The following is a 23,638-nucleotide window of genomic DNA, read 5'->3' on the forward strand; positions in this document are numbered from 1 at the left end:
AGTCAAATCATGCACACAGATAGATTTCCCAGTAGCGGTGAGTGTGGGTGCCCAAAGACAGCATTTAGCATGAAACGTATTTATAAAGTTTATCTTTCAACACATTCCTACTCTATACTTATGCACACTCCTTAAATATAGCCGAGCACCTCACATTACATTCCCATGACAAGACATCTTAACAGGCTTAAAAGCCTAGATGGATGTCTTTGTCTTTTGTAATACACACCGAGTTGTCTTTTCTTTACCCTTTGACATGTACTGTACCGATTTGAACTGTTTGGCCCTGGTGTAGCTGCTCTGTGTACGTCCAGGAAATGTTCCTACCCCCGGAATGTTCCAGAACAGGGTTACGTGAGTGCTAGGAGATGATTGCTTCCCTCCCAGATGCTGTTATTGTGCTGGGTTTGATCGTCTGGTTGTCTGGTTGTCTTGTTTGGCTCCACAGGGCATAGTAGAACCCAGGTGTTAGCCATCACTGTTTTAAAAATAACATTTCTATTATCATGTCCAGAACACAGTTTCTCTTTGAGCTGCAGTTTCTCTATCTTAAACAGCAGCATTCTGTTTTCTCACTCCCTGGCCTGTCATGTCCAGAACTATTTACGGGAATCTCATCAGAGTTAATCAGTTAGAGTTCCAGTTAGGACACGCGGTGTCTCACCCTTGTGATAGATAGTGTTGATAAATCACAATCTGAAAACTTTATATTAAAAAATATATTACTTTATATTAATAAATATTAAGTAACATAAATACAGGAGACACTAAATACAGGAAACACAGAAATGTCAGCTGTTTTGGAAGTGTTGCCTCTTTTAGAGAAAGGTTATTTCAGGTCTGTAGGGGGTCCCGTGGCTCAGACGTGTTGCGAGGGTGATGATTTAACGTAGTGTCGGTTACGCAATGCATCGTCGTGAGTGGTGATGTGGTAAACACATTTACACTACAAACAGTAGCGTGGCGCAGTGGGTGGTAAAAGTTCAGGGCAGGTTAGGACTGACCTCAGTATGAGGCCATCTGTTAGTGGATACGATTTCACATAGTTGTACATGACATGGATGCTTGCGACATCTTCTAGGGAGATCTTTTAGCATTTTATTTTTGTGTTCGTTTTGAGATTCCACATTCATGGAGCGTTGTATGTCTCTGGTACTGACTTTAAGCCAGGGCCTCAAATGGTCTTACAAACAGCACTCAGTAACATGCTTCTACTATGAAAGCCCAGTAGGTGGCGATGTTGCCAAGTTAACCGAGGCTTACTGAAGGGAGAGTGAGGTTTCTCTGTGCAGACTGAGAGAGTTCAAGTGTCATGAACATACAGTACTTTTCTACCCCTATGTTGTCAATGAATCCTCAGTCTAACAACTCAGCAGTCTCTCACGGTGGAAATCTTGTCTTGTTGCTTTTCGCTCCAATATCAGTTTGTGCCAAGCTCAGGTATTCCTCAATTGTGTCGAGATACATAGTTTCTTTGTGATTGGTTAAAGGAAATGTCTCAAACAGTGGAAAGACGGATACAGATCTTCTCACATGGAACCCATAGAAAGATAATTATGTTGAACAGATGGCTTCTCTCATCAACCTGTCTATAGAAGCCTTTGAAAGTGTCCAAGGGATGTTCATGTTCATGGCATTCTCTACTAACTCAAAACATATTGAAGGAGGACTTTGTCTTTGCCCGTTGTGGAAGAACACGAACTGTAACTTCACTTCAGTAATACCTGATCAACTGACGTCTTGTTTCTCTCTCTTTTTTTTCTCTCCAGGTGAGTCCCTTCTCCATTGTTTGCCTGTTCAGAGAGATGAAGTTTCCTCCGAGATCTTCTGACGTCTTCTCACAATAAGTACCCGACAACAACATTACCAGAAACCACATTACTGTACCATCTGGGAGAGCAGCATTCCACACGAAGGCACCAATAAACTGGGCATATATAGGGCACAGATGAACAGATAAAGCGGGCACAGATAAACCAATTTTATTGTCAAAAATCCATGGGAAAAAAGACGTTGCCCATGATTTCTCTTTGGCAGACACAGTGGCACTGTAATGCTGTTATTCATTTGGAGGGCACATGGGTGTCTTTGTCTACAGAGAAGATCTGTAGAGAAGATGGCAGTTCAACTATGTTGTCTGCAGATGTTGAATGGCCGCTTTCTGATCCCTGTGCCAACTCCCTCACAATGAAGCATTGAGTTTGGGAGGCAGTGTGGTGGCGATTGTGCGATGAGGGCTGACTTAGATCAAATAGTTACAGGTTTTTTTTGGGGGGGGGGGGGAGTGTAAGGTGACTTTGAACAGCGAAGAAAGAACGATGTTAACCATGAAATCATCATCTCTTTGAAGGGTGTGCCCTTGGGACATGATTTTTTTGGGGGTATACCTTACAGAAGCACACACACACACACACACACACACACACACACACACGCACACTTACACACACGCAGACACACACACCACCATTCCCAAAGACGTGCGTGAATCACACTGACTTACACTATACCAAATCTCTCGGCTCTGTAATTTCCTCACATGGTTTCTCCTTCCACTGCTACGCAGATGACACTCAACTCTTTCTCTATTTCCTCCCTTCTGCCTCACAGGTGGCAACACCTGTCTCTGCGTGTCTTGCAGACATTTCCGCTTGGATGTCAGCCCACCGCCTCAAGCTCAACCTTAACAAGACTGAGCTGCTCTTCCTCCCGGGGAAAGCCTGCCCTCTCCAAGACTTCTCCATCACAGTAGAGAACTCTACTGTGACCCCCTCCCAGACAGCCAAGAACCTTGGGGTGATAATTGACAACCACTTATCCTGTGCGGCGAACATCACAGCGACAGCACGCTCCTGTAGATTCTTCCTCTCCAACATCAGAAGGATACGTCCATTCCTCAACGGAGAAGCAACATAACTCTTGGTCCAGACACTTGTGATCTCTCGCCTTGACAACGCACTCTTGGCCGGGCTCCCCGCCTCTGCTCATCCAGAATGCTGCCGCCCGTCTGGTGTTCAATCTCCCCAAATTCTCCCATGTCGCCCCCCTCCTTTACACCCTTCACTGGCTCCCGGTAGCAGCTCTCATCAGATTCAAGATCCTGGTGCTCGCCTACCGGGTGCCAAAGGGAACAGCCCCTCCCTACTTGCAAGCAATGGTCAGCGCCCAAACCCCTGCCCGATCACTCCGCTCTTCCACCTCGACTGGCCACCTGGCACCACCGCCTCTATGTGGATGCAGCAGTCGCGCTACTTGGCCATGGCTTTTCACTGTCTTGGCTCCCCGCTGGTGGAACAAGCTTCCCACTGCTCTCAGGACTGCAGAGTCACTACCTATCTTCCGCTGTAGATTGAAGATCCATCTCTTCAGGCTACATCTTAACTGTGCCTCCTAAAGACCTCTTCATCCCCACTACCCCCCTGTACAAGTTAATTATTCCTTCTTCTCGCAGTGTGACTGCCAATAGCCCCTGGTCCTAGCATAGATTACTTTTTCTTATGATGACTGATGGATAGATGATTCACTTACTTACACAAATGTTTGCTGTAAGTTGTTTTGGATAAAGGCGTCTGCTAAATGCCATAAATGTAAATGTAAATGTAAATCTGACACATCCATGTAGGCTGAGGGGTTTTTATGCTTGAAAGTGCTGGAGGCCCTTAAGAGAGCATGGAGTACTTGGTAGTACTTGGTAGTACATGGAGTACTTGGTAGTACATGGAGAACTTTAGTACTTGGCACATAGGAATGGGGTGTGTTCATTTAAGATATGTATCTGACATGCCCCTTCCGACACCGCCCACCACTACATCTACCTTTCTGGAATGTTTCCCACCCCTCGTGACCTGACCTGTGGTGGGTGGCGTAGGGAGGGGTGCGGTACCCTGTAACACCTGGGTGAGGCCTAGAGGTCAGCACAGCGCTAAGCTTGGACAGGAGCGGGGCTACAGCCCCCCCCCCCCCCCAAGTTAGTGTTTACGATGCTTGCTCTGTTGGGCTTTTATGTGGTGCAGTTGTTATGATCTGTGACTTGTCTCAATGAAAGGTGCCGAAACTACCACCACCACCTATGGCTGTATGTTGTTTTTTTTGCCACTACTATGTGTGTGCAGAGAGGGATTGGTTGGGAATTGAAAAGAGAACACAACCATGTTAAATATTTCCTAGATGTTTTCAACGATAGGTGGGGTAGATAAGTCAATGCTTGAGCTATACGGTGTCTTTTAACTTTTTCCAGAGAGGTTTGTGAAATCAGTATGTGGAGAACACATGTGGTCTTACCTGTTAGAACGCCATAGTGCATCTCTTTGGTTTAGCAAATGAGTGTTAAGAAGTCAGAATAGCTGTGGAAATGCATGACTGACTATACTACAATACTGCAGTACTAGAGAGTCTCACACACCACTTTGTGTTCAGCAGGCCTCATTTCACCCCTGAGGCCACGCCATTCATCATGTTCTACCTGGCCACGCCCTGTTTCAGTTGTTGACAATGTAAGGTTGATTCATTTGAAAAGGAATCCGGCTTGATTGCATATTCCTCCCAAGGGGCACTGATATTACTCCGCTATCTAAGAGTTTGGCTATTATGATATTGTAATGTTTAGAGTTATGATGTCACCTCATACACTAAATCACAGGACTATACACCATAGAGTGTGTACAGCAGGGCAGGCTGGTGGGAGGTAGAAATTGTAGGACGGGCTCATTGTAATGCATGGAACAGAATTATATATCTGTCCTCTCATAGACATTGATGAACTGTCTCAAATTGTTTAGTAGTAGTGCTCCCAGGGGAGTTCAGCAGGTGACATTTTAAGTAAATAGAGATGTCACGGCTGCAACCTGATAAGCTGTCAGCCATGGCCATACCGTGTTCCTCTCTCCCCCCTGAGGGTCCAGTCTCACACTCTCTCTCTCTCTCTCTCTTTTTCACTCTCTCTCGCTCTCTCTCTCTCTCTCTCTCTCTTTTTCACTCTCTCTCTCTCTCTCTCTCATTCGCTCTCTCAATCTCTCTCTCTCTCTCACTCTCTCTCTTTCTCTCTCATTCTGTCCCAATCCCCCCACCCCCATCTCTCTCTCTCTCTCTCTCTCTCTCTCTCTCTCTCTGAAGGGCAAACTGTGAACATACAGCACATACAGAACAAGTTACTGAGACTGTTGCTTTTGGCCTCTCACGGGTCGAAGACCACGCGGGGCCTTTCCATATCCAGACCCACGTCAGACAGGAATCTGTCCTCAGCATTGTTCTCTGTGCTGGAATGGACCCGCCTTGCTTTGGACGCGCAAAGGAGTGTGTGTGTGTGTGTGTGGGGGGGGGGGGTCTAAGGCCTACTCTTCTGCTCAGTCTGTTCGAACTGGCCTTCTTTATGACCAGAGCGTGGAAGGATGTAGTCTATATATTTTTATCCACTGCCCTATCTGATGCCTGGCTGGACTGGCAGCCTTCATGGCTGTATAGGAGAATAGGCTTATCACACTCCGCACAGTGTGTTTTAACTAGCTCTTGGCTCACTCTCTCTTAAAGACAGTGCTTATTTGCTTAAGGTGTCAAAGTGAAAAAACAGGATAGGGCGAGACCCAACCCAGCCGTGCCGATAAGGAAATGTGAGAAAAAAGAGAGAGAGAAATGTTACCTCCTGCAGCGAAGCCACATTTCATCTCCTGCAGCAGTAGCGTTGACATAGAAAGAAAAATAGCAGGTACGAAGAAGTTTCAGAATTACGGCTAGATCATTTCCATCATCACGATGTTTTGTCACTCGAGATAATGTTGGAGTCGCCAGAGCATGAACAGGTCAAGTTAATTGAATCCTAATGCAATTAGGGTTTCCTGGACTGTAGGCTAATCATTTAGACATTTTCATACCACACCCTGGTGTAATATCAGCAACCCCTCCCCTCCCCCTTTGCATGTGATATTATAATTGCTCTGTGGTGTAACTGTGGGTGTGGCAGCGGTTGTTTTCCCAGCCTTTTCGACATGGAGCCAGGCCAGAGGTGTCTCACTCTCTCGCTCTTCTGTGTGAAAAACAACTGCACCGAAGGCGGTACCACAAGTCGGTCCGGGATCACTGCGAACAACCAATGCTAGCTAAGGAAACAATCTACTCATCTCATTCCTGGTTTGAGCCACAAGATTATCTTGAGATCTTATTGACCTTCAGCCAATGACAGCAACCCGGCGTGATGTTGTCTTTATCAAAGTTGTATAAGTGACAGACATTTATCGTGTTTGTTTTCAGGCTATTCAGTCCCAACGCAGTGGTATGCCTGCATGAAATGGCTTGTTTGGTTATTTGGATTTTGGTTTTATGCTGTGCAATTAAAGTGTGGCTCTGTTACAAGCCTAGAAGGTTCCATACACAGACTGCAGGGTAGCACACCTGCTTTACCCATTACAACATAGTATAAACATGTTGTTACTACATAATATAAGGGTCTAACTCCTATTAAAATCAAAGCGAGGCCATGGGAACGGTCTTCTAGAGGTAGTACTGCGTCTGTATCACCGATTGCATATTGTCACTGCCAGTGAAACATGGCTTCATTACATTTTCTGTGATTTTTTTTTTCCCTCTGCATTGTGAATGCTCCTCTGTTTCTCTCTTGCTTTCGGAAACATACCTACCTGTAACTTCACCATTAATCACTTTCCCCAGCACCGCTGTAAAGACGGCGAGGGTACGGTTGAATTCATACCTGTCCGTCAGCGTTGTTCGGGCGTGGCCAGTCTTTCCTCACCTCTGAGCGCGATGGAATGAGAGGATTTCAAGAACTGCTCATTTTCTCCTCCCCAGAGCAGGCACTTAACAGCGTGCCTAAGCCTTGTGTAAAACACTCCCTTTTCAAGCCCTTTTACTTAGATCTAGCTTCCAGCTAACATTAACTCAATCCTGTAGGGAGAGACATGCACAATCATAGTCATGCATCGATGATTCATGGTTTTGCAATTGCACAGTGTGTGGTTGGGGCGGTTTGTGTTGTGTTTGTGTTATTGCAAAAGTGGAATAAGGACTAGACATGTATCAGGGCAACTGAAAATGGATTCAGGTGGAACTTGAGTGTCAGTTTCCTCTCGGACTGTGCCTTCGAGCTGGAGCCTGATCCTGCAGGATGGACACACCCAGCTGCAGACTTGCTGTGAGACCGTTTCCCTGGGCTGAGACCAGAGAGAGCCCCCCCTGGTGGAGAGATCAGGTCACTTAAAGTGTAATTTGATGTTAGCGCCAGGGATACAACAATGTTGGTGACTCACTGTGCTCAAGTCCAGAGCTGCAGTAGAATAGGCCCTTTCTTCCCTCAGCCACAAACAAGCTAAATAAATTACTGCAAGTCTTTCTACCAACGAAGTCCAGTTCTACCAGTCATCTTTTTTTTTCTCTCTCTCATGTTCTGCTGAGAGGAAAGAATGCAACTGATTCATTCTCTCCAGATGGAGGGAATTTTACGGGCAGAATGTGGATAATAAATCACCTTATGCTGTGTGTGTGTGTGTTTTATTCTTGCGCTGCCTGTTGTGTTTGAGTATGTGTGTCTGTGTGTGTGTGTGTGTGTGTGTGTGTGTGTGTGTGTGTGTGTATGTGTGTGTGTGTGTGTGTCTGCATGTGTGCCTGCATGTGTGCCTCTGTGTTATTTGTGTGCTGGCTGCTGTGTGTGTTTGTGTGCCTGCCTGCCTGTGTGTTATTTGTGTGCTAGCTGCTGTGTGTGTGTGTGTGTGTGTGTGTGTGTGTGTGTGTGTGTGTGTGTGTGTGTGTGTGTGTGTGTGTGTGTGTGTGTGTGTGTGTGTGTGTGTGTGTGTTTGTTCTACATTTTGTAGATGTTGATTGTCAGGATGCCTGTCTTAAAATACACCTCAGCCTCTTCAGGTTGCGATGCTGATCTACCTCTGTCTCTGCCAGCACGGAAGGTCTGTGCCAGTCCATCTGTCCGTATCCTATATCAGTTTTTGTTTGAGCCATGGTTGCCTGGGGCAACAGCCACGTTCCCTGCCGACCAGCAGTTTTCAGCAGTGCCTCATATTGTATTTACCTAACCTGTGTCCCGTCTGTGAGTGGGGTTGCTATGGCACGTCTTCAGTGCCACGCCCCTGTATGTGGTTTTGCCGGGTGCGATGACTCACAGCTCAAACATTCCAATGTGTTTTTCTTTTTCTTATTGTGCTTCTCTCTCTCAACACTGTGACTTAACCCACCCCCCCCCACCCCCCCCCCCCCCCGCCACAAACGCTGGTCGTATTGTTTTATGGTGGGACAGACACTTTAGGACTGTGAGGCGCTTTTCCTTTTTCCTTTCTTTATCCTCACACACACACACACACACACACACACACACACACACACACACACACACACACACACACACACACACACACATTTCCTCTTGTTTTCCTGGGCCTCTTCCCCCTCTGTGTAACTGAACCACCTTAACCATATCAACACACACTGGACTGAACGAGTGAATTAATGTTTTCCTACTGGAGGCAGGGCCTGTCTCTGGGTGGGGCACACGGGCAGATCCTGGCACACACTAGCATGGCACGGCCGACAGCCATTTTCTACCCACTCCACCATCTTAGTTTCATTTTTAGAGGGGTCTGCTTACATGTTGTTAGTTACTCCGCTAAATCTGAAAGGAGATTGTGTCGAGGAAAAGTCTATACCACGTGTTTGCATGTATGAAATGGAACGGTCAATACTCAGAGTGAATTGTCTCTGCATTCCTTTGTGACATAGTTGTGTTACAGCCAGCGAGTCAACAATGAACCTGTGTCGAAGTGTGAAGTAAAGCCACAGGTGTGTCTCTGATGTAGTTTGAAACAAGAAACCTGAGTGTTCTGTCAAACACATCAACAGGGGCTTTAAAATTAGGATGTGCGTTGAGACAGGTCCAGCGCCTCGGGGGCCACCGACAACAAAGCCGCACGATGTCTCGTCTTTCCAAACCGTTATTTTTCACATCTTCTCCCTCCACGAGGAGCGTAGTTGAATCCTCTCCGAGGCATCTATCCAGCCCAGAGAACTGATATAAGCCCATAACTCAGATGTGATCCAGATGTCATCTCCCACTGCCATCTCCTCTCAAAAATATCTCACCAATGTGGGTATCGCTTCTTCGCTTGCTCCAAAACAAAACAGGCACTGTAGGCCTAGCAGGCCTGTGTAGATTCATATCGGTGGCATGTGTCAAGGAAGAGTTGCATCTCTTTCTTCTTCTTTTCGCTTCACTTGGCACTTGGAACTCACCCGTACCTCCCTTCATCGGAGGAAATGAATGTTTCTTTTAACAACTTTGGATGAGGCCTAATCGCTCTCCGTAAACAGAGGAGGGATTACACCAGAGACAGGCACAGATTAACTGCAGCGGTGAACCAGGACATCCTAGTGTTGCCTTCACTGAATAAACACTGAATAAGCAGAGGGAAGGCAGAGATCTCTCCTCTTTGCCTTTTGTCTTTCCACTAGTTTTCTCTCTCCCTCTCTCTTGCTCCATGGCAATGTCCGCTCTTCGTCTTAATCACTGTGGGCTGAAATGTGTGAGGCTCTCTCGGGGACAAGGCGTCCAGTGTGTGTGTTTTTTTTTTCTGGAACAATGTGTGGGTGCCCTTAGATGTATGGGGTATGGGGTAGAGAGGGAGGATGTTTTGGGGCCTGGCGAGGCCTCAGATTTATGGTCGAGATGTTTATGGGCACAAGATGAAAAGAAGCCCTTGTTCCATTCTTGCCCCCCACCCCCACCTCACTACCCCCCCCCCCCCCCCCATCCCACACCTACCCCCTCCTCTCCTTCCCCATCCTGCATGCAGTGTGTGCATCTGCAGGACCGTGGACAATAGGTTTCTCATGGGGGAGAGTTGCGGTACGGTCTGAATCCTCCCAAGCCTGCGTTAAGTGTTGAGAGGTTGAGTTAGTTGGAGTCTGGAGGGTGGGAGAGGTGGGACTGAGACCCTGTCTGGGAGCAGCTGATGGTCCACTGGGAGGTAAAGCACCATGGAGGCGGGAGACCCCCTGGGAGATCGGTTCTGGCGCAGCAGTAAGAAAGGTAGGAGACGGAGACGGACCGGACTGATTTCTGCGTTCTACTGCTCTGTGATGAAGGTGAGAATGGACAGAAGGAGGACAGAGGAGAAGAGGTGAAGGTGAGGAAGGACAGAGAGGAGGAGGGAGGAGGGGTAGAAGTGGTGAAGGTGAGAATGACAAAGGGAGGAGGGGGAGAAGTGATTGATTGCCTCCCCCAGGGCAGATGGGAGGTCACGCCATGGAGAGGCATGTTCAGAGCACTCCTCCCTCACCAACATTCTTTTTTCAACATTTTTTTTATTTTTGCAAATTTCCTTCATATTGATTGAACAACGTTTTACATTTGAACTCCCAATAGTCAGGTGTGTGACATCTGCCTTAACTCACTCTCTCTGCTTGTCTCTCTCTCTCTCTCTCTCTTTCTGCCTGCCTCTCTCTCTCTCTCTTTCTCTGATGCTTTGGCTGCTGCTGAGCTGTGCTGACATATACAGCTCCCACAGGAGGGCTGTTTTAAATTCCCTTGGAACCTCAGATGGATCTTGTTTACTGCACACAAAGGCTTTGTGTTTAGTTGGGCTACGCAATGTACCACCAAACTCCTAAACCTGATTTGCATTAATTCATGTAGAACATTCTGGGAGTTAGTGCCTATATTGGAAATAATCATCATTTCCCATGGTATGTATATGTTCAGCAATATCTGTTCCATCTGTAAGACTCCCCCACTGCCAAACCCTCTAGCCCTGTCCTAAGTGGGAACAGCCCCCCAGTCAGACTCCTGTCCCTGGGGCTGCAGGGGGCGCGAGAGAGAAGGAGAGAGAGAGAGAGAGAGAGAGAGAGAGAGAGAGAGAGAGAGAGAGAGAGAGAGAGAGAGAGAGAGAGAGAGAGAGAGAGAGAGAGAGAGAGAGAGAGAGAGAGAGAGAGAGAGAGACTTGGCACTCTTTTTGGGTGCTGCTGCTTATTTTCGGTGGGTGAAGAGGGATAATCTGTGACTTCATAATTCTTTCCACTCTGGAAAAGGAGAAGTCTGTGTGATCCGTGACTCATGTAGTTCAGAACACAAGTGAGACTTGTGATTTTTACCTCGAGCGCTACACCAATTCCAAGTTATGGCTTTTCCATGTGCATTTGTGCTTCTGAGAGCTTGACAAGAGCCAAGCTGACCTCCCCTTCTCATACTTCCAACACAGTAGTCTATTCTACTGATGACGTCAACATGTTTTATGTAATAGAAAGCCCCTCTTTTTTTACATTTGTAATGGGAATTATACCTCCCTATATATCATGAGTTTACACACTGTAACTTCCTATCAATAATTGTTCACAACAACATAGATCTCGCTACACTCAAAATCTAATTTGTAAGTGCCCAGTTTATGTCTCAGCACTTCTTCCTGGCCTTACATGATTCCAAAAGTATTTACTAGACAGTGTCTGGAGACAGCTTTAGCTTGGCTGAGTTAGAACAGCTCCTGGACTCAGTGAGAGATCTCTGCACGGTGTGTGTGTGTGTGTGTGTGTGTGTGTGTGTGTGTGTGTGTGTGTGTGTTGTTGTTGTTGTTCTTTTCTGTTGGCCTTTGACTGACTCAACACCCTCTGTGTTAGCCAGCCATATGTTCTCCCCTTGTAGTCTAAGTTGATTTTTGATTTCAATTCAGCGAAAACAGTTGTGTGTTTATTTTAGGATTGAAGAATGCCCATGGCACCGCTATCCCTCTCCCTCTCCCTCTCCCTCTCCCTCTCCCTCTCTGTTAGTCTGGTCATATAAACACACTGTTCCTTTGTCTGCTCCTCTCCTTTGTGGTTTAATGTTCTCCAAGGGTTGTCTTTCGTGGTTTACCGACAGAGCCTGCCCTTACAGTGCCAATTCGCCCACCCTCCGCCCTGCACCCTCTCTATCTCTCTCTCTCACACACACACACACACACACACACACACACACACACACGCACGCACACACTCCTCCCCTCCTGTGGTTTGGACAGTGACTGCATGCCAAACACACCACCAGCACCCCTCAGGCCCCTCCATGGTTAATCTGGCCAGATCTGCCCAATTTAGTTTCCCAGCTCCCTGCCAATGCCAGGGGTTAATCTCCGCTGCTCTAGTCCTCTTGTATTTCAAAGCAGGGCCCGAAGCTTGCCAAGGTGCTAATTGGCACTGCCTGTGGTGCTGCCAGGAACAAGTCATAGATGAAGGTTGCGCAGGGACATTGAATAAGGCGTTTTGGCTTTTTAACTTCTCTTGGTGCTACTATGGTCACAAATATTGACCGAAAGATTGTGTCAAAGGCTGTACTCTACTGTAGGTGTAGGGTTAAACCTCTTGATTTTGATCACTTTGCTGATTCATAAGCGGTTGGAAAACCTGGATGACTTTTGTTACGGTTTCGGTATTCAGAGAAGAGGTCAAAAGGTGCTTTTAAAATCGAGGTCACATGGGAAGTTGCTGAGGTTTGCAAAGACCTTTGTCTTCTTCAGAGAATGGAGCATCTCACTGACCAGAATATGTTTACTGAGAGGAGAATTCTTCCTCAACACTATCAAATACTGGTGTCAAAAGGTCCTTTCCAAAGTGGCAGCTACCAGCCCTTGAGCCCTTACATTGACTTGCATTTCCATTGTCAGAGACAATGGAAGTCAGTGGTGACAACTACTCAACTTACACTGTAGCACCAGTGTTTAGGAAAGAGAGGTCACACATCACTGTGGATGAGGAGAAGAAGACAATGAGACAAGGAAAGGAGGCTACTTTAGACTATTGAAACGTTGGAAGGAGACAAAGAGACAAAGAAAGGAGGTTACTTTAGACTAAGGTGAGCCTATGGCCACATGACCGGACCTGACTTCCTCCATGACCCTAGTCTATAGACAGACAACCCTAAACGAGAGGACCCACAGGGCCCCTCCAGCTGCCTGCAGTGCTCTCCCAGTCAAGAGATTCCTGAAGACAAGGTGACAGGCCGCTCACACGCATCAGCTCTTTCTGAGTGGACAGCTGGACAGCTGGACCCCTGCCCTCAAGCTGAGGTGTCAACCTCAAAACCAGACCCAAAGAGCAAAGGGCATTCCATCTAATGACAATAATACATTGAGTTTGTAAAGCGCTGTTCATTACAGAAGAACATCTTTGAAATCAGAAGCTAACCTGTGGCAGCAGAGTTGTTTTGTTAGGCAATAATATCAAAACTGAAAGTTAATGTGTGTGCACAGTGTGTACTATGTAAAGTCAAGCTGCGCACCTGCTCACCTTCTGATTTGTTATTTAAATTAATCTTGCAAATCATGTATTACAGAGAGTTGGAAGTAATAACTGCAGTACAGTGAAGTGAAATGGCTGTCAATTCAAGCACTGAACAAAGGCTTGGTTGTTTTTTCGAGTTAATCAATATAGTCGCCGTTGCCTTCTGCCTCCTAACTCTGCCTCCAAACAAAAGAGTGAAATTAACCTCCATGTACTGTGTGCATGCAATCAGTCGAGGCTGGTGGAAGTACAAATCGGAGGATGGGGTCATTGTAAAACATGGAATGGAATGAGGAATGGTATGAAGCACATGTGTTTGATACCATTCCTCAATTCGTTGCATGCATTACAATGAGCCTGTCCTCCAATTTGTACCTCCACCAGCCTCCTCTGTACTCAATGTACTTAGGAGCAAAACCCACAACATTCCCCATTGCCCATTGCTCCATCTGATTGCATTTGAAGGTAGAAGACATTATTCACTCCAGTTGAATCTTTACCATTAGAAAGCTAAATGCTACAGGACCCAGCATTGGCTGATTAGGGGGAGGGAGGCATTACTCATTTCTGTTCAAGCGAGGCCTGCCAAAAGTAGCTCTACTGTAAATTCCTGCTCTAACTGAGCATCTGTATTCCTGTACTTCCAATTTTGTAGTAACTTTAGCCTACTTATCATGATAAGATACAGTTAGGCTAGCTACATATAGCTACCAGGTGTAGGATATATACAGTTAGGCTAGCTAGCTGCTTGGGGTAGGATAGGTACAGTTAGGCTAAATAGCTACCTGGGGTAGGGTAGGTACAGTTAGGCTAGCTAGCTACCTGGAGTAGGATAGGTACAGTTAGGTTAGCTAGCTACCTGGAGTAGGATAGGTACAGTTAGGTTAGCTAGCTACCTGGAGTAGGATAGGTACAGTTAGGTTAGCTAGCTACCTGGAGTAGGATAGGTACAGTTAGGTTAGCTAGCTACCTGGAGTAGGATAGGTACAGTTAGGCAGGCTATAGCTAGCTAGCTATCTTGGGTAGGGTAGGTACCATTGAATAGGTGAGTTATTAATGGCAATCCTGGATGCCGATTTATGGGCTTGTACCCTGCCTTAGAAACAATCTGAGGAAAACACTGTCCCAAAGCTGTTGATATAACCACTAAGATGTTTTTGGTGATAGTTTTTGGTGACGTTTTTGGTGATTCTACAGTACAATGCTTGCTTACTCATTCTTGATCTCACACGTTGAGATCATGATGGACTTGATTCAATTGATCCACTTTCCCCACAGAGGGTCTCAGTAAGTAACAAGCTAACATCTAAAGTAGCAGCCATTTTCTCTTCTTCTTCTTCTTCTCATTCACTACTCTCTATGTTGTTTGTAAGTTTTCATGTAAGTAGGATTACATGGGTACGAGTTTTCCAAACTCTCCATATCAACGGCTCTGGCCACATAGTGTAGATTTGAGCTCAACTTGATTCCTGGAGAGAAGAATCTCATCATCACAGCGGGGCATAGATCGGTCCACACAAAACTGTGCAGTATGTTGACCTTTGTTTTCCTCCTGGGAGGGATCAGAGTGACTGGGTTCTGATATGAAACCGGGAGGCACGTGTCTTGGACCACCATTAAACCCAAGAGCACAGAGCCTTAACAGTGGGGGAGTAGCCAGTCTTCCACTGTGTTGCTGGTCCCCCACTGGGGGTGCTGACAGGTCTATTCTGGGCAGAGTGGGGGTCTCTGACACATCGAAGCAGACTTACACTACCAGACACCTGATCTAGATACACTTCTCGTAGGTCTCTCTCTCTCTCTCCCTCCCCCTCTCTCTCACCCCTTCCTCACTAGACCCACCACTGCCTCAATTCTAGTTTCAGTAATAGAACATGAGCAGCTTAAACCGTACACTCCCCTTCCCCCACAGGACTTTTCTATTTCTGTCCATTCATTCGGCTGATAATGTCACTCCACTCCAGTGTTGTAGAGCCATCACAGCCATTTATGCAGTTGAAATGGTTGTTCGGCCAAATGTACGATCAGCAGTATTAGAGAGTGCGATGATTTCTGAGGAACAGGGCCATATTAGGGGTATGAATGGGTATGTACTGGGGTTGGGCATCGAGCCAGGTGAAAGGTCATTGTGAGGAGTGGAGGAAGTTCAGTGGGCACTTTGTGCACAAACAGGGCATGAAATCCCACTGAAGGCCACCTCTTAGAGCAGGGCCTGTTGATGCAAATTATCCCTAATGAGGAGAGCTGGCACGGGTAGAGGGCCACTGCCAAGGGGACATGGCATGCATTTAGAGAGTGGGGATGTCGTTAGGGTATCTTTTTTGCTTAGTTAAAGACCGGGACTTTGTAGTTTTCCTTTCAGGGGGTAAATGATTATGATTTTTGATCTGTGGTCATTCTAACCTGATGGAATGAAGTTCTTCATTTGAAACGGCATAGTTATTATGTGATACACTTCCTTGTGTATGAATCATTCAGGTGTGATACTGTTGGGTTATTTCAACATGCACACACACACGCACGTGCACACACACACACACGCACGTGCACACAAACACACACACACACACACACACACACACACACACACACACACACACACACACACTGTTGGGTTATTTCAACATGCAAACACATGTACACCTGCGCACACACACACACATACACACACAAAAGGCTATTCACAAACTGCGGCAAGCAAACGATTAAACATTTATTTCGACATTGTGTGGAATGTGGTTGCAGCCCCAGTCCTGAAGAATTCCAATGTTGATTGACTGTTAGCTGTGGCAGGGTTCTTGTGAAAGACTTAGTCATGATGAGCTGCTCTGTAGAGACATGTTAGGTTCAGAGGTCACCGTGATGACCCTGTTAACTACCAGATTGGGTAGCCTTATATTAAGTTGACCACACTGTGAAGTAATGTTGTAACTCCATAAACATGTGGTTTGCATGTTGTTGCATATTCATTTGGTAATTGCTTGGTACAGTATACATCAGTCCTAATTCCACTTGTGTAGTAACATAAAGAAAAAAATTACAAAGCCATTATTATTATTATGTAAATGTGTAACAACATGTTGATATGTTTTTGTTTTTTTAATTACATAGTCAATACACAGGTACAGCATAGGGGCAATATAATGCTAACTATGAATGACAGAGTAAGTTTGGAGAGGGCAGTATGCATCTACAAGGGACCAAATAGCATATCTGGTATTAGAAGTAATTGTTCTAAGGGAATCGCCTCCTAATGTAAACTGTTGAAAATGAATAGCAAAGGAATGTTTAGAAGTAGGGACTCTTGCTCATGAGAACCTGAGTAAATAGACGAAGATCATCATTATGGTACAGCACACTGTGTTTCTGACTGTCTAAATATTTCAGCCCTGGCAGGGCGTTTTATGAGTATGTAGCTTGTTAATGCAAAAAAATAAAAAATAAAAATAAATGCATTAAGTGTTCATGAAGTATGCCATTATTGTTGTGCTATGCAGTTTTAAAATGGATACCTTGGATTTAATTGCAGTAGTTTGGTTTAATGAGCTGTTTCAGAGTACAGATAAAGACTGTAATTATGTCAGGTGATTATTGAGGGACTACCTGATAGGTGACTTGTGCTGATTCATGGGCTGTGTAGTTTGGTTGAGAATGCAGAACTGTTGCCGATGGCTGTCTCGGAGGTGACAGTGAAGTCCAGCTGTCCTTAACACATATTTATGGCTCACTAGCTGAAGAGCTTTGAAAGAGGATATTTCACTTTCTCAGAAGTGGCTCTCTCTGTATGTATGACTGTCGCCATGGCAAATAAAAGGAAAACAGTTTTCACGGTCTGGATCCGCAACCCACTGTGGTCGGAGAAAAGTACAGAATGCATCCCCTCATCTCAATGCCTCATTGCTTCTCCTCCACAATAGCTAACCAAGTAAATCAATAAATTTGCAGTCCCCTAGTTGCTAAACTTGTTTTCAGGATGTAATTAAATCAATGATTAAATTGAGATATACTGTGCCTTTCCCACCAGTCAGGAGCTAATGCTCTGACACACGGAGAGATGAGAGAGAGACAGATGCAGGGAAGAGAGAGTTAGTGATCTAGGGGGATAGAAATCTGATATTATGTTCCTGAGCGCTGAGAAAAGGTTAGCTATAATGTACAGCTCTTTATATAGTTCGGTCCTAGAGAGAATCTGAGTTCACTGGCTATATTGAGGCATGGACCCTGAATGCTAACTGTCTGACTCTGAACAGAGAATAGACTGGGGAACAGGAACATAGTGGTACTTACAGCTTATTGCATCACATTAATAGGCTACTCTGGCCTGGGAGAAGTTGGTCCCCCACCTGGTGATGACTCGGTTACCCACCAAACAAACACTGATGTGAATGGAATATTAAACAGCTGCCCTATTGTCAGATTGCTTTTTCAGTTAAATTAGGCTGTACCTGTTTGAATATGAGTACTATTTCGATCCAACAATCTGGTTCTTTGTACTGTTCTTCGTACTCCATTTGAATTTGAGATGTGATAAAGCTTCTTATTTGGATACAGCGACACTATTTCCTTGTTAGATATATTTTCATGGCGGACTACATTCAAAAAGACTCAATGGTTGCTGCTCTCTATAAAGCATGGGATCCGGAGACACAGTGCTAAGTGACATTCCTGTGTATGTAGGACAAATGACACCCAGTGATACTGGATATTAAATGTGTAAAGTAGGCTGGCTGTGGTTGACAATAATGCCTGGTGTGTCTTTCCAGTATAGGACGGTATCCCTAAAGGGTGGTTCCCTTTTCTATAGCTAATCTCTCCTGGACCAACCCACCTTTGTAGAAATACTGTGTGTGTGACACATACACCGAGGGGTGTGTATTGGTTAGCCAAAGTGGGTGTATGTGAGTGTGTGGATGTGCTTGTGTGCATGTGAGTGTGTGCGTGTGGGTGTGTGTGTGTGTGTGTGTGTTTGTGCGTGTGCAAGCAAGTGTGCATTCTCATGTGTAGGTGGGTGGGCGTCTCCATTTAGTTACCATACAGCCCTCCTCCATGTGCTCATGCACACTTCAGAGGTGTGTTGCTCCATTCATCCGACTTCTCTCTCTCTCTCTCTTACTCTACACTTTTATCTCATTGTAAGCATCATCCAGTCAATATTGCGTTCTGCCGTCGTTAAGTTTCGTTTACTCAGACTTTTTTCTTTTTCCATGCCGACTTTTTCTCAACTGTTAGAGAGAAGGTAGGAGGAGCCGTTTAGAGCAGTGTGCCTCTCTCACTTTCTCTCTCTCTCTCACACACACACACACACGCGCCTGCTCTCTCTCTCCTTCTGTCATTGCCGCGCCAGACGGGAGTCTGTAAACTTCCAAGCAAGGCTGACTAAAGAGGGGAACAGTACTCTTTTGACCGTTTTTGGGAGTTTTTCCACAGTTTTTCCGGAGAAAGTAGACTTTTTTTCCTCACAAGAATCAAAGGAGAACAAGAAGATTGTGAAGAAAGAGTGATAAGAGAGAAGAAGAGGATTTATTCATAGATTAATCTTTAATTGAATCGAGAAGCACGTGGCTGCTGGTTTTGCCACTGGACCCTTTCACAGACCAAGGAGTGAGGTCATCTCCTCTGGCATAGCTGCTCCAGCTTTGCTGTTAGTCATACTTGGAGAGACAAATACACATACACATACACATACACATACACATACATACACACACATACACACACTTACCAAGCACAATGGTGGCTGGAATGGTGATGCCCCTTGCGGACCTAAGGACCATCTACGAGCTCCTCTTCCGCGATGGTGTCATGGTGGCCAAGAAGGACAAGAGGCCCCAGACCAAGCACCCAGAGATCCAAAGTGTGAGTAACCTGCAGGTGATCCGGGCCATGGGCTCCCTCAAGTCCCGAGGGTACGTTAAGGAGACCTTTGCCTGGAGGCACTTCTACTGGTACCTGACCAACGAGGGCATTGTGTATCTGCGAGACTACCTGCGTCTGCCCTCTGAGATCGTGCCCTCCTCCCTGCAGAGGGTTCGGAGGCCAGCTGCCACCTTAGCCATTGCCCAGAGGGCAGCAGGGGTGCAGACGGTGGATGGCCCCACGTCCTACGTCCCCAAGCCTGGAGGCAGGGGCAGGGAAGAGAGTCAGGAGGCATTGGCTGAACGCCAGGGGTACCGTCACCGCAGGATGGGCGAGGAGGAGGACAGAGCAAACTCTGACCGGGACCGGACCCCCAGGTTCAGAGGTCGCCCAATGGGTGTCGAGCCTGTCAAACCAAGGGGACCATGGGAATCTGAGGACCAGGCCCAGCCTCCACTCAGGAAGGGGCGAGGCTACCGTGCTGAGGCTGCCGTTATGGAGGAGAGCAAGGTGAAGAGGAATTCCACAGTGAACTTCTCTCATCAGCCAGCCGATGCTAAACCGATGTCATCAGTGACATTGAAGAGTGTTTCTGAGGACCACAAGGAGAGGGCCCAGGTGGTTCAAGTGCAGAAGACCACCTCAACACAGGAATCACAGGTCACGGTTAAATCTGTCTCTTCTAAAGCAGCTCTCCCATTGGCTGTGACTGCAGTAGTTGGGGCTGCAGGGGTTGCATTGGTGAAGACTTCATCTGACACCTCCTCTACTAAAGCAGGCAAAGAAAAGCCCAAGAAAGCTGCAGCAGAGACCCCCAAACCCTCTGCTCAAACTATCACTATCAAGCCAGCCTCCCCAGCACCTCTGGCACCTACTAAGGAGGTTAAGCAGGAGAAGACCATAGAAGTGAAGGTGATTCAGGAAACCAAAAAAGCTATTGCAGTGACAGTCTCCAAGGAGACCCCCAAACCCTTACCTGAGACTATCACCAGCAAGCCAGCTATCTCAACATCCATGGCTCCTGCTAAAGGGGTTAAGGAAGAGAAGACCGTAGAGGTAAAGGTGACTCAGGAATCTAAGAAAGTTACACCAGTGAGCGTTTCAAAGGAGACACCCAAACCCTCTGCTGAAACTGTCAATTTCAAGCCGGTCATCTCAGCAACCCTGGCCTCTAGTAAAGAGTTCAAAGAAGTGAAGATTACAGAGGTGAAAGTGACTCAGGAATCTAAGAAAGCTGTTGAGGTGACAGTCTCTAAGGAGACCCCTAAACCTGCTGCTGAAACTGTCACCAGGAAGACCACCGCACCCCTGGCCCCGACTAAAGAGATCAAAGAGGATAAGATAATTGAGGTGAAGGAGACTAAGGAACCTCTCAAACAAATCAAAGATAACATCGCTGCTCCATTACCACAGTTTAATGGTGATGTCATCACTGAAAAGGTAGTTGAAAAAGTTATTGAAACTAAAATTGTTACCAAGGATATCTCTAAATCATTGAAGAAAGTTGAAACATCTAAAGAAGTAAATACTGACAAAGCAACTGCCACAAAGGGGTCCCCAGATGAGGAACAAGAGACCCCTAAACAGGACACCCCTAAACCGACACCAGTTATTACATCATTAACCTTTGCGACAAAGCTCAAGGGACCAGCACCAACAGTTGGAATGAAGCCGGAGGATAAAAACAAAGCTGAAAAACTGGTCAGTGAGGGGGATGTAAAGAAACAAACACCAAAACCAAATGTGGAGGAGTGCATAGTTAAAACAACATCGCAACCTCCCGCAGACCAGCTCGCTGCAACCCCTCAGGCTGAGCCTCCATCAGTCACTGTCCAAGTGAAGGAGAAGAAAGCGAAGAAGACAATTAAAGAGGAGGAGACGAGCCATATGACCCAGGGACCTGCAGGCTTCTCAGATAACATCATCAGCAGCACCAAACTGACCTCAGTGACCCAAAGGGAGACAGTCAAATCACAGACGGAGATAGCTGTCACTAAAGTGGAAACAATGATGGTGCAGAAAATTGTCACAAAGGAATCTCCCAAACAGGAAGCCCCCAAACCTGCAGAAAAAAACTCTGCTTTACCATCAGAACCACAACCACCACAATCTGTTGTAGAGCCTGAGGCTAAAGCCCCCACAGAACCTGCTGGAGTTGATTCTTCAAAGGCAAAAAAAATTAAAGGGAAAAAGCCAGTTTCTGCCCTAGTCTCGGAAATTACTACAACAACAAAATCGCCCCCCCCACCAGCAGCAACAGAACCACTATCATCAGCTGAAGGGGTGTCAATGACCAAGGTCGTAGTTAAGCTTGACCCCCCTGCAGCCCTGGGATCGTCAGTAACAAACGCCTCTCCAAAGATGCCTTCTGAAAGAATGTGGTGTGAGGAAACAATCGTCAGCATGCCGGCAGCAGCTGTGCGGACTGTGGCCCCTGCAGACAAAGGAGAGGCGGAGCCTGCCCTGCTCTCTACTGCTGAAAAAATCCAACGGGTGGACCCAAAACCAAAAACATCCTCCTCCTCCTCCTCCTCCTCCTCCTCCTCCTCCTCCTCCTCTGCTGCCGCAGCGAGGGAAGCACCCGCAGCCGGAGAGGGAGAGACAGCGTCAGCGGCAGAGCTCTCTCCACCAGCAGCAGTAGGAGTCAAGGCACAAGCCAGCCCCCACACCGAGCAAGGGGAGTCTACCAGAGTTGTTGCACAACACTCGGCCACTCAGGCAGCAGAGCACAGCACAGAGGAGCAGGAGAAAGGGATCTCTGTTCCCAAGGCCTCTGAGCAGGACCAGAAGAAGAAGAAGAAGAAAAAGAGGGAGGAACCACAGCCCCCTGCTACTGCTACTGAAGCCCCCCTGACCACAGAGCCTCACCTTGGGGACACCTGTGACTCTCAACCTCCGCCCGTGGACGAGAGCGATACAGCCATGAGGAAGAAGATAGTTGTAGTTGAGGAGGTGATTGAGGTGCAGCACCTCTCTAGCCCCCATTCGCCCGCGGGACAGAGCCCTCCTGCTGCACCTGTACCTGAGATGACAGGGGAGGAGCTGGACCTGGACATCTTGGAGGCCCTGGCGATCAAACGGTCAGTCCTGGCCGGAGATGCGGCTGTCAACGCCACCCAGAGCTCAGTCCCTGAGGACGACTGGGACCACAGCCTGGACGAGCCTGAGGAGAAGACCTTCCCCAACTTCATAGAAGGTTTGACAGTGTTCCAATTCTCTTTGAGGGGGTTCCAATACCGTTGTCCTGGCTACTTCCTGTCTTGTGTGTGTGTGTGATGTCACTGGGGTTGCCAGGGGCTTCCTCCCTTGCTTGTAGTGTGGGAGGTCTGAGGTGGGCGTTGTGCTGATGGATGTAAATGTGCTGTGGTTTTCTACCATGGTTTTAACGTAAGCAATGCTTTGTTTTGAGTGAAAAGGAATAAGCAGTGTTGAGAAATCGTTTTGATTGTTGGTTCATGATTCCTTTCCCTTCAAAGTATTTCCTCATGGTTAAGATTATGGTTTAGGATATGGTTAGCCAAATAGCAGAGGTACTGTGTATTATAGTCTTTAGTGATGCATGCAGTATTTGATGTCCCTGGGTTGGTCTTTCTTTAGGAATATCTTTGTGGAGATGATAAGTTGAGTACAAACCAATTTAGATGTAGCTGTGAGTTAGCCGTCTATGTGTTAGGAGGCTATCAGTGATGCTAGTACAGAAGGTCACACCCTATTGCAGATTCACAGGCAATCTGCCTCACAGGCAGGGAGGAGCACTCTCTCCAATTGACAATTGGAAGTTACAGTTACAGACATATTTTCATGTCATAACATATTATAGCATAAATGCTGGACAAAACATGCACAGACTCATGGTGACTGTGTTGGTAGAAGCAATATTGATATATCAACAATGCCCAAGGCGCTACAGTCCTGCCCGAAGAATGATAGGGAGTAGGTGCTTAACTTTAAAAATAATATTAATATAAAAACTAAAATAAAAATAATATAGAAAGTAAGTACATTTTCCAAACAGCACCTGTCATGTAGGCTATTGGGTGACCTGGCATGCATCTGTCAGTTAAGCTTTTAATACTTTCTCAAACAACGTTTTTTATTAAGGGGAATCCCAGCAATGTGGTAATAAGTTAAGCAATGCAATGTCTCTGAGGTTGCGTGTGAGTCTGTGAGTCTCGCCAGAGATGATCCACTGCTTCAGATATCCAACATGGTGTGGCTGTGTGTGCCTTAGCCTTAGCCTGAGCCTGGGCCTACTCCCTCTGCTTATTCTCTATGGACATGGACTGCAAGATAGAGTGAAGGAGAGAATGAATGAGAGAAGGGGGGTGTGGTCCTTTGGAGACTTTCTCTCTGTGTCTCTCTCTCTCTCTTCGTCAGCGAGGCTGTGCTCTTGGCATTGATCTTTGTTTCTATGGCCGGGTTCCAGCTTTATCCCCCCTTTTTGGGTGAGATGAAAGTAGGGACATTATGCCTCCCCCCCCCCCCCCCCCTCCTTCTGGACTATGTTATCATAATGATAGGG

General features: G+C 46.6%; 2 protein-coding genes across 4 annotated transcripts in view; both read left to right on the forward strand.

The window, feature by feature from the left end:
• Nucleotides 1-23,638, forward strand: part of LOC310811242 (plectin-like) — a gene marked incomplete at its 5' end in the record, with an annotated part of 104,413 nt that overhangs the window by 13,459 nt on the left and 67,316 nt on the right. For 2 of the 3 annotated variants that reach the window (XM_083679346.1, XM_083679347.1), the window contains one exon: nt 20,535-22,312. The exons of the other annotated variant lie outside the window; for it this stretch is intronic. In XM_083679346.1, the coding sequence (XP_083535472.1) occupies nt 20,782-22,312 (1,531 nt within the window). Of the gene's footprint in view, nt 1-20,534; nt 22,313-23,638 lie in introns of those variants that run through there. 3 annotated transcript variants of the gene reach the window in all.
• On the forward strand, nt 18,736-20,740 carry LOC310810674 (uncharacterized protein; the record flags this gene model as incomplete). The annotated part of the gene is made up of 2 exons (XM_083678521.1): nt 18,736-20,556; nt 20,726-20,740. The coding sequence occupies exons 1-2, from the start codon at nt 18,991-18,993 to the stop codon at nt 20,738-20,740; spliced, it is 1,581 nt and encodes a 526-aa protein (XP_083534647.1). The 5' UTR covers nt 18,736-18,990.

The sequence above is a fragment of the Argentina silus genome, assembly GCF_951799395.1.
Source record: "Argentina silus genome assembly, chromosome: 10".
In the NCBI taxonomy this organism is placed as follows: Eukaryota; Metazoa; Chordata; class Actinopteri; order Argentiniformes; family Argentinidae; genus Argentina; species Argentina silus.